General features: G+C 52.1%; 1 protein-coding gene across 1 annotated transcript; it reads left to right on the forward strand.

Annotated features, from left to right (window-relative positions):
• Nucleotides 1–2,464: 2,464 nt before the first annotated feature.
• On the forward strand, nucleotides 2,465–3,042 carry DCS_04111 (uncharacterized protein; the record flags this gene model as incomplete). The annotated part of the gene is made up of 2 exons (XM_040801423.1): nucleotides 2,465–2,582; nucleotides 2,648–3,042. 2 exons carry the CDS (start codon nucleotides 2,465–2,467, stop codon nucleotides 3,040–3,042), a joined length of 513 nt encoding a protein of 170 aa, XP_040656456.1.
• Between the last annotated feature and the right edge of the window lie 8,289 nt (nucleotides 3,043–11,331).

Below are 11,331 nucleotides of genomic sequence, written 5' to 3' on the forward strand. Positions count from 1 at the left end.
GACACCCGCCGCCGTTTAGAATCCACAAGTTTAACTTCAACCGCGGTGAGATAGAATCGACTCGTCTAGTCATCAGTCGGCTTCTGATATGTGCCACGATCACCGATACCTTGCTACTCTTCCGGAGCCTGAACCATCTATACTTATTTGTCCCCCGATTACTCTCAGGCCAGTTGCAACTAGTCTAGCTGACCGATACAGCAGAATGGGCAAGGAGAGCCCCGTCATAACTCCAATTTCCTTGCCGCGGATACATTCCGTATCAATATTATCTCAAGGAATCAACTTGAATGTCCATGAAACTGACAGTTTTGGGTTTGTTACGGGAAGCGTGGGTGTTAAATAGAGACACCGCATACTGCTGATGATTCTGGGGCGAAAAGCATGATGTTGTTCTACAGCTCTGTCGATTCTTTCCATTTCCTTCTGCTGGTCCCACGAGATTCTATTTCAGTCCACTACAGACAAACTTGCACTCGGGAAACGTCCATTCCAATATTGTCCTATTGTGACTGATTCGTCTCCTTGTCGCGAGGAGTGGTTACTGTCCTGGAAAACTTGCATAATCCATTCCGTGATTTGAACCGCACGACCATAAGGATGCCCTCGATACGGTGTGCCTTCCGGCGGCCAGAACCAAAGACAGCAAAAGGGTCCAGAAGGCATGCTGCATGGTCACAACATCCATATCCCTTCCTCAAGGGTATAATTGCGATCCCCAAACGACTCTATAGGCTTTGTTTCCCGATTACATTTGATGCCATCATGAATACCGCTGGGGATGGGGGCGTCACCTCTGTCTCCGATGATGACGATGTAACTACACGTGTCTGTAGGCTCGAATTGTTTCAAGGTTACACCTCATTGTGGTAGATGTGATGTGGCTGTGGCCCTTCAGCCCGGCATTCAACACCTGCCGCCCGTGCAGCCCAACGCGTGCTAGATTTGGGAGTCCGCGATGGCCCTGCAGATAGCAAAAGTCCCTTGAGCCTCCTTGAGTTCAAAGCCCCTCCCTCTCTCGATCATTTTGGGGCTTTGCAAGACAGACTGGAGCTCGGAATAGATACAAAAGAATAGCGGTTGTGGAGAAGAATAAGCCAGCAGCCAAATCGCTACTACTTTCGATCTGCTTTCCACATCCGCAAGGTCAGCAACCATGGAATGGCCCGCTTGCTGTTTAGTAGCTGTTGCTTGCGGAATCGGGTGACGGGAATGCAACCACGTAACGGTTCATGATCTATAGGGTAATGCAATCCGAATAATGGCCATTTGTATAGTCCGATGCAGACGCAAGCTGACTATGTAGATGGAGGCCACTAATTTTCGATGTAAGTAGGAAATAATGCAGATGTTCAACGGTGACGTTGGACTTGATGGGCCGCTACCAGCATAACTTCAAATACATCTGAGAAAATGCAGTCTTCTGAAAGCTCCTGTAATACTTTCGCCTCATCAAGTCATTACCGAGGAAGAACGAGTGGTGCAAAAGAAGAAGAAAAACAGCACTGTACAAGAGTTGTTGGGTAATTGCCATTATCAGCTGCTGTATAACGCAAGTGCTCCGCACATACAAGGGATCGCAAGGCATACAAAGAGCGCAAGTTTAGTATTACTTACAAAAGGTTGGTTGTACAAGTGGATATGATGTTGTAACGAGTTTTTATAATAGTTCGCACGCGCATGCATGCCTTGCCTTCCCACCAACGCAGCCGGACACCCAACGGTCGGTGTAATTTAACAGACTTTTGTGGTACAAGTGGATATGATGCTGTACTTGCTTGCCATGAAAGAAGTTCTTATACCAGTTCGCATGCATGCCTGGCCGTCCTACCAACACAGCCGGACACTCAACGGTTGGTTTAATTTCCCTCCTGCTAGCCTACCAGGTGTAGAGGCTACACTTGCTCAACACAGTAGTCATAGCAGGCCTGCAATATAGACCTATTTCCGGTGAACCAATGTTTATCTCGGAGTAGTTTTCATGTACTCGCCGTCCTTGCATAAAGGGAATGGGCCCAAGTCAAAAATGATACGAGGATGACGATGCATGCCGAGGCCGCCCAATTATCTTCGCAGCCATGCTTCATGGTCAAGATCCTAGTGGTGAGGCCGAGACGAGGGAACCTGCGACTCCACGGCGAGTTCCAGGAGGCCACGCAACGGTTACGTGATTGATGCAACATGCGAGCACATGCCGCCCGCAGGTACAGCAAGCACCGGGTATTAAGCACGTGCAGGACTATTGCGTGCAGCACGCACCATTCATGGGGGGGGAGGACATTCGCCGGGATGCACGCCTATGTGTGCGGCTACTTGTACAAATAGATGCCCCCTTCCGCGCCGCTGCCGCCGCCTCCCATGCTGCTCATCACCTCCCGTCTCGAACCGTTCATTCAAAATCCAATCAACGCTTGACGGTTCATCAAGAACAATATAGCCGCTTCGTCGTCTTGCCGCTCCCATGATGTTCGAGGTCCTAACCACTCTCCTCCTGGCCGGTTCGGCCATGGCCAGCCCTTCCAAGTTGATGGCGAGCATTTCCGCCGACGGCGAGGCCAAGGCAGATGGCTGCGGCGGCATGGGTTATTTGACCGTCACAACTTTTACTTTCACGGCGTGACCGGGCGTGATTCGATATTATCCGAAGTCTACTGGCACACGAGCGAAATCTACTTCACGCTGCACAGCACGGCCGTCGACTTTGAGGCGCAGTGCGGGGCCGAGGCCGCGCTGATATCCGACTTGGACGGCCAGTCGCACCATGGCTGCAACATGACCAAGGCTGGGAATTCGGACGTGGCCACCTTCAGCTTCGCGCAGGGCACGGGCGAGCTCAAGATTCAGGTCCAGGGGCGATGCAACGACACGAGCAACGCGTGGGAAGCCGAGGGCGGCGCCAAACTGGAACTTCCGTGCCGAGTGTGGTCCCGGACGTGGAACGTGCGGAAAGCGGACACGCCATTCTTCACGCGAGATATATTTTGCCCCATCGGCTCGGTCGAGGTGCCCATGCAGATGACCGTCGGCGGACCAAGGGCCTGATGGAGGGATCGACCGTGACCCGGGGCACCACCGGCCAAGCCCATGCCGAATGGGAGGACCGGTCGCTTGACAGCCCGGGCGCCGACGCTCGCTCGTACAGTCAGTCCTAAGGGGGGGGCGCAGGATCGAGTGGCAGACGGGAGACTGTTGTACCTGGACGACGGCTCGAGCAAGAGTGCCGGGCCGACGGAGGGAGAAGGCGAGACCGCCATCCATCACTCGTGGGTTACGCCAACTGCACGGCCGTCGGCCGCCAGCCAGTTCCGGCGAACGCGATGACGCCTTGGGACCAGTCGTGTGCGCGACAGGCATCGTGTCCGCAACTCGACGCAGCGGCCATCGACCTTTTGCCACGGCGCCCACGGCTGGATTGATCGGGCGGTGATTGGCATCGAGGGGTGCGGCCAATCTCGAGCCGAGCTGGAAGGAAAGGAGATGCAAGCGGGGGGCATCGGCTCGGGTTGATACTTTGACGCACCTTGGTTGCACGCCTGATTCTGTGAACCGTCTAGGTCCGCAGCGGCCGTTTGGTGGAAGAGGGGGGGGGGATGGAGTTTTGTTGGAAGCACAGGGTTGCCCCATTGGCGACTCGCACAGTGTGTCCCACCGTGCCACGGCGACGCGGCAACTGTACGGTACATGTACCTTGTACATGCGAGTGCAGCATTGCCAAATCAACACGGAAAGAAAATACGGATTAATATACTGTAAGTACTGTTCAGTACTTACAACGGCATGTAAGTACAGCACGGAGTAAGTCTTTGGTGTACAGCAGTACTTGGTGCACCTGTAATTGTTGTACAGTAGGTGCACAGCCCCCTGTAAGAATGCGAGTCGGCACCAGCATTCATCTCGTCGCGTCCGCGGTTGGCCCTACTTTGCAGGTGTGCAGGTGTGCAGGTGTGCAGGTACTGCAGAGGAATACTTGCGACACTCGAGGCTCCGACTAGAATTTGCCCCCATTCATGTTTCTATGCATGGTCGTCTTGCAGACGTGCACATGCATGTGTTATCACGAGCACCTTGACCAGCATTTGTTGCAGCGCGTTTGCCATGGGGTGCTGGTGTCCTTGCCTACAGTACTGTACCTGGCAGGTAGGCATTTCAATGTGGCTAGTGCTCGGTTTATTCTGTAGCAAACATTCCGTACGGTGCATAGCAATAATAATTATGCTTGCCCATGCACAAGCAGGCGTACAAGTGGGTGTACAATTACTACAAGTGCATGCAAGTACAAGCAACAAGTCAGTGAGTGTACTTGCAGTAAGCACAAGCACACTGTAAGTACTTAAGTAAGTGGGTGTACTTAAGTACAGTACGCCGTACTCCGTACAAGCACTAAGCATTGATACTCCGCACATATAAGTGCACATCAGTACTGTACAGTAGGTACCTTTGTATTACTGCACGGAGTACGGAGTAATTACGGAGCAGCCGTATTCATACTTATATACAGCATTCTTCGTGGCAAGTCAGCCAAATGTGCAAGCACATTTGCAGCAAGTACTTCGCTTCGTGCGTCCGCCAGCGGCAAACACTCGCACCTACACCCACCTACTAGTACAGCGTGCGCTGGCAGTGCCCGTGCCTGGTACCTACCGTCCAAGTGCTAGAGTGCGAGCACAAGTACGGAGCGGAGTACGGAGTACAGCAAGTACAAGTGTACGGGAGTACCTACGAGGAAGCCAGAACTGAGATGAGTGTGCCTTGTACTCTGCAAGTAAGTACTTCCTTGCGCGTTGTGGGCTTGCGACTGCTCTGCACAGCAATGGTAAGTCCTTGTCCATGTACTTGCACGTACCGAGTAACAGTTAATAATCAATACCTTGGTAATGTCGTCCAGCGTGGCCTTTCCCATGGCCCTCCCTCCACTGCACGCGTACTTGTACTGCTGCTGACGGCACTCTCACTCGGTATGAGTAGAGTGCAGTTGCAGGCATGCACCGGTGCTAGTTGCATCGCCTGTACGGGCGTTTGGCAAGGAGAATACGGAGCATTGCAGGTAATATTACTTGCGAATGGAAGCACGTCTACAGAGTATTAATTAATACACGTAAGTACTCCATACTTGTGCGGTACACCGAATGCTCCGTGCACACAAGTGCGCCAGTCCTTGCACCCATCTGCCACTTGCCTGCGGTGATCACTTGTACACGAACAGTGCAGTACAACCAAGTACTTATGCTTGTCATTGCCCCAGCATCTCACACCTACTTACTGTACTGTACGAGGTACTTGCTCGTACCCCTACTCTGTGCCCTTGCGAGGACGTAAGTACTGCCACCTGCAACTTGCCACTGCTTACTGCACATTCACTTCGCATTTGTCCGTACGCCCACCGTAGGTGTACACCTCCCCACCTGCTTGTACGCCTTCCCTATTGCTCACATTCTGGTGCGAGAAATCCGAGAGCCAAAAGGCGAGGCGTGCACGAGTCCGAGCAGGCAAACGGGCACGGCAGTATTGCTCGTTGCAGTAGCTGGGTGCACTCGTGCAGGTAATACTCATCCGCACAATCGCACGGTAAAGCGCTGGATGTGAGCACGTTTTGCTCGTAAGCGTGCAGCTTGTAATACTATTATTACCTACTAGGTACCTGTAGGTACGGAGTACGTACAGTTCAGCACCTTTGTCGTGCTGTAAACCTACTAGGTACCTAGTACTAACATGCACACCTACGGTAAGTACCCATACCATGTGCATGCAAGTACCGGCTGTGCGGAGTAGGTGAGCACCTAATGTTCGGCGTGTTACGGAGTAAGGAGTACTGTACACTATCTGTCATTGCAGTACAAGCAAGTACAAGCAAGAACTTGTGAGCAGGTGGACGCAAGTACGTGCACTCGCATGTATGAGTGGTGTAATTACCGAGTACCGTACGGTGCGCATGTGCGTTGTAATTGTGCTCTACATAATACGGGAGTAGACTCGAGCGCTTTTTGCTACCCTATAACCGCTTTTCCTGTTACTGGTGAGTTTTTGTCAAGCAGTACTAACCCAAGCTGAGCTGCTGATGGCCCTTGTCGGTGCCTGGCCCACATTGAATATTTACCAAATGGCACGTATTACTTACGTATGTACGGAGTACGGAGTACGGAGTACAGTAATGCTCCGAACTTGTCGCTTCCTTGGACTCCGCACTTGCACCACCATGACCAACCTCGACGCAAGAAAAGTCTTGCTCATCGCATTGGTCGAGCATCTGAGGAGCATCTCGTCTCTGGAACCTGTCGGCGGCCGCCAGCCAGACATTCGCGTGTGACATTCGCACGATCAATAAACATGCGGTTCCGTTGAGGCGGAAATTCAAGTTCAGCGAGAAATGAATCTCCGTACGGAGTGGGTACGGCGCACAAGTGCAGTGCAAGTGAAGTGCAAGTGCAGCACATGTGCTGTAAGTGCAGTGCTCAGTGCAGTCACCCAAGTACAACACACCAAAGCAAGTGCAAATACGTTGCTGTGCGCCAACTGGTGCAAGTTCCAAGTACATGCATCTACAAGAACTCGTCCTGTAACTACGGAGTGCACCAACATGCACAGTTCCGTGTACAGGCACAGCCACAACGTAGCCACTGCAAGCAAGTACAAGTAGTTGTACTGTAAATGTGCAAGCGTGTGCATGGCAACATTTATTAATACCAGCTACTGTACTTACCTACCAGTTCTCGTACTGCTCGTGCCAAATGCCTACATCCAGGTACATTTACCCCTTGTATTATTACCCGTACGGGTGTTGTGTGAGAGCAGTACAGCAGGTGTGCTCTTAAGTCCCCGAGTTTTTACCTGGGGCCTTACAGGTACCATGTCAGGGAGAGAGTACAAGCCAGATAATGCTGCACCTGCGTGTACATGCAAGTGCTCGGTACTGTCGTGATGCATTCCCCAAGCCTGGGTGGGAAGTCAACGAGCAGTACTCTGCAAGTACTCCGTACTTCGTAAGCACTTACTTACATTAATCCAACTCCGCAAGTACTCCGTACTCGTAAGTATTACTTCATAATCTGTTCCTACTTACATGTACAACTACAAGTACGCAAGTACAGTAAGCAATAGAGCGATAGCCTAATCCGAACATTGCGGCAGGTGGGGTCGTTGCAGTAAGCGAGTTCGGAGTACTCCGTACCGAGTGCGGAGTGTTGTGCTCAGTGCTCCGTACTTACATAAGTACTTGGTTGGACATGCTCAATGTTACTTGTACTCAGTACCTGGGCTCGCACAAGCATCGGTATAAAAACAACCCTTGTTGCTGATCAGCGCTAGCTGGACCTGATTTATGCCCGTAATAGGCATAGCGTTTGCGTAAACAAAGCATCCAGCCGCGCATTATGTTTTACTCTTCATGTACTCCGTATAGCACCTGCAGCACTTGCACCGTGCAGAGAAATTACAGAGCAATACAGAGTACTTGCACGGAACAGTCATCATGAATACCTCACAAGTCGAAACGTCAACGGCAGAGCGGCACATCCATGTCCACCTACTCCTCCCATGCACCCCATATGCATCAGCTCAGCCTCGTGCCATTCTTCCAATTTGTGAAACGGCTGCAGAGAATTTGACTGGCGATGAATCGATGGATCCGACGACGCCTGAGCAGTCGCCCACTCCGCCACCTTCAGTCGACTCGTGCCCGTATGGTGGACCGATCGGGTTGGCATAGGTAAAGAGCTTGCTCTCCGCACCGTTGGTCGGACGAGGTGTGGCATCGGAAACCCCGGCCTTGGAGGGCCACGCTCACGCATCGTACGGAGCGCCGGCGATGGCAGGTCATCGACGGGCCCCTCCGATATGCGACTGTACGAGGCGGTTGGCAAGTTCAGCGCGTCAAAACATCGGCCATCGTTGTGTCACGGCAGCGGCACCACCGGGTTGACGACGACAGGAGTCTCCTAGGAGCCGTCCTGATCCGGGGCATGACGAACGAATCGAGAGCTGCCGGGCCGAAGCGCTCTGCGCATGCAACGGCATCCATCGCCACCACCCTCCCAAACGTCAAACCATTCTTCGCTTCAGTCTCTACGCACACCAAGTTGCCTCGATGTACCACGTCGAGGTCGACCATCTACAGGCCCCATCTCTCGCGGCAACCGAGTATAAACATCCTCGTCGATGAAGATTTTGTATATCCCAGCAACGCTTCAATCCACTTCCCCCCTTCAACACCAACAGTAAGCATACGCACATGCATTCGTCTCCAACATAAAGGCAACAATCTTCCCCGTCATTCCCCTCGCCCTCGGCGTTGGCGCGGTTGCGCAGGCAGAGGAGGCCAACAATGCCTGCGCCACGGCGAACAAGCCAGGACGCAATTCGTACACCTTTTAGAACCCTTTGGCTTGGGTCGGTGCGACTCCGTCGCAATCGTCGGCCTGGTGCAAATTCCTGGACAGGTGCGGACGACACTACGGCAGTGCCGAGTGCCCGAATCTGTAGAAAACGGGATACTTCCTCGGATCACACGGGAGAAAGCCTCCTAGTGCTTTACTATGGTGGGTTGCATACGCGAAAGTGCTTGGTGCTGGCAGAGATGACATTGCTAGTTCGCGTACCCACAAAGTGCCTGGCCGCATCCTTGTAAATAGAGCTTTGCTTGGCTCATGTTACCCGATTGACGACCGTTACCCTGATCGACGTACTCGAGAGCCAATTCGCCATCACACAACCTGCGCCTTGATACCCTTGCAGGCGTACCGGCGTCATCACGACTGGATGCCTGCGGCATTCCGCTTCCAGTTATGGGAAGCGGTATCCATCAAGATATCCCGAGCACGGCAGTGAGTGTTTTCATTGACGTACGTACAGAGTACCTCGAATGTCATGAGACATGCTGTATGAGGCCGTCACGCGACCAGTCGTCCTGCAAAAGACTTGAAGGCGGCTCCTTCGCCATAACAGCGGCCCCTGAGATATCAATGCTACGCCCCCCCCCCCGGGCCTGTCCACTAGCAAGTGAGCAGCGCTCTCGCTACTAGCACCCAGACCTCCTTACTCTGCCTCCGATACCACCCATCAGGAGTGTCTGACATCAATACGAACCAGCTTGCTTCTACATCTGTGTGCTGTATTTGTGGTATGTACGCAGCACCACTACCACCATACCATCGTTGAATCGAACGAGCAAGGCTGGATTTACACCCACAATAGGTAAAGTGTAAAATGTATACTAGCTAGAACAATGTGCTTTCCGTCTTGTACGCTAAGATGTCAAAGTAAAGCGTGACCATCTGTTATATGCATCGGCATCGCTGCATCCATCTTGGGACCATCGTGTAACAGGGGCAAAGTCAATTTGCAACCCCCCTCTTGTCGGCTTTCTCGGTCTTGCTACTAATAATACCGCAACGACGATGACAATGATGAAGACGACTGCGAACAAGAATGTGAATGGCTCCGACTGAATGCCACTAGCTTTACTCTCTAGCACGACTGCTGCTCTGGACTCGTGGGCCGTGCTGGCAACGTTCGAGTGCTTCCTATGCAATTTGTGGCCGTAGAACCAGGCCTGCGAGGCCTGACCCTCCTGAGGTTTCACGAGAAGCAGCGCCGATGGCCGCGTCCTTGTCTTGATGGGAAGACGACACGGGCTAATTAGCTGGTCGGCGCCGCTTCGAATCGAAGCAGTCTGGACACGCTGGACACGCTGAGCGGGAGACGGCAAGCGAAACCGGCCCCACCAGCTGCATCGTGATAGGAATCCCGCCGCAGCAGACATGTACGGCATCCGTGAAGCCCACACTTGGCGGTGCGGCGCCCATTTTTGTGGTCCATTTGGTGCGACGAATCCCGTATCAGCCGTCCCAAATCAGGCTTCCAAAAGCTATGCTGAGCCGAAGTTCTAGCTAACGCGGCAAGTCTAGTCCTTTTATTATTTTCTCCGATACATTAATGGCAAATATCAAACTAGTTTTGCTTCTCTTAGTCTATGCAAGCACCTGGTGCTCAATGTCCTCGGCGCATACCAGCTATCGAGAATGCGGCCTGCTCTAGTTCGGCGTTGCCGTCCAGGTACTGTATATCTCGACTTTGGCACCCATGCACTCATTGCCTTGCAGCTTACACTGCTATCATTCTCCACTTGGGAGGAATGTGGGCACTCTCGTCATGAGAAGAATCATTTAGTTAATGCAAATAGTTTCGTCTCCTATCTTGCGACGTGAACATCCAGCAGATCCATGCTACCGCAATCAACCCGCACAGTCATTCAAGCACGACAAGGTATCATCTGCGAATAGGTTCAATGCCAGATATCACGCACCGATGCTTCACCTGCCCTGTGTATACTACTCCGTGACTTTCTCAACATGTCGCAACGGCATCGAGGATCCGGCCCTGCTCAGGCTCGCAACGACTAGAAGATACAGACAATATACGCTTTAGATAACCGACAGTTGGAAGCGGTTTAGCCTGCACTGCCAATCTGAGTGCAGGCCGGTACAAGGACGCTGCACTGTGCGACCAGCTGCATCAAGATTGGAACCGCCCTAAATATCAGCCATCCTGATTCAGAGCACACCAAACCAAATAGCGCTAAGTTGTAGGTGCTGCAGGAGTGGCAGTTTCATTTCATTTCATTATTCTCTACAATACTCCGTAATAGTTGCATATTTACTGCAGTCAAGGGTAAACCAGTTTATTTCCAGTCCATGTACACACTAACGGGGTGAAGTAAGTATAGTACGTAGGATATCGACTTGCTGAAGTCTGTAGCAGCAGTCAACTATAAGTTGCCTCCGATGTCGTCTCCTTGCGCATTTTCTGCATCCCCTCAAGACCTCAACTTCAATCTTTTCACCCCTTTAAAATTGCCAACATTCAGCATAAAAGAACATCTACTCCGCATATTCATCGACAATATGAAGGCAACAATTTTCTGCTTAATTCCCCTCGCCCTCGGCGTTGCGGCAAATGACCCGGCAGATCAAAGCCAACAAACCGCGCGCGGCTGTTCTGACAAATACCAGCCAGAACGTACCAATTTTGCCTTCTACGATCCTAGGGGATGGGTTGGCGGGACCCCGAAACAGTCGATGATATGGTGCGATTTCCAGGTAGAGTGCGGAAGGCACTATACAACTGCAGAGTGTCCGGATCGGCCAGAGCAGCGCCTCGAGGTGGAATGCCCTGAATGCAAATTGTCCTAGGTATAGGGTACTTTGAATTGTATAACGACGAGGCTGTTTCTTCCAGTCCAGCGTAACGGCTGGCCGCGGAATCAACGTATACATTGGCATTGATACGCCTACGGCCATTACGCATATAGTTAATCATTTGCAGATACTGTTGTAATTC

The sequence above is a fragment of the Drechmeria coniospora genome, chromosome 02 (assembly GCF_001625195.1).
Source record: "Drechmeria coniospora strain ARSEF 6962 chromosome 02, whole genome shotgun sequence".
Taxonomy (NCBI): domain Eukaryota; kingdom Fungi; phylum Ascomycota; class Sordariomycetes; order Hypocreales; family Ophiocordycipitaceae; genus Drechmeria; species Drechmeria coniospora.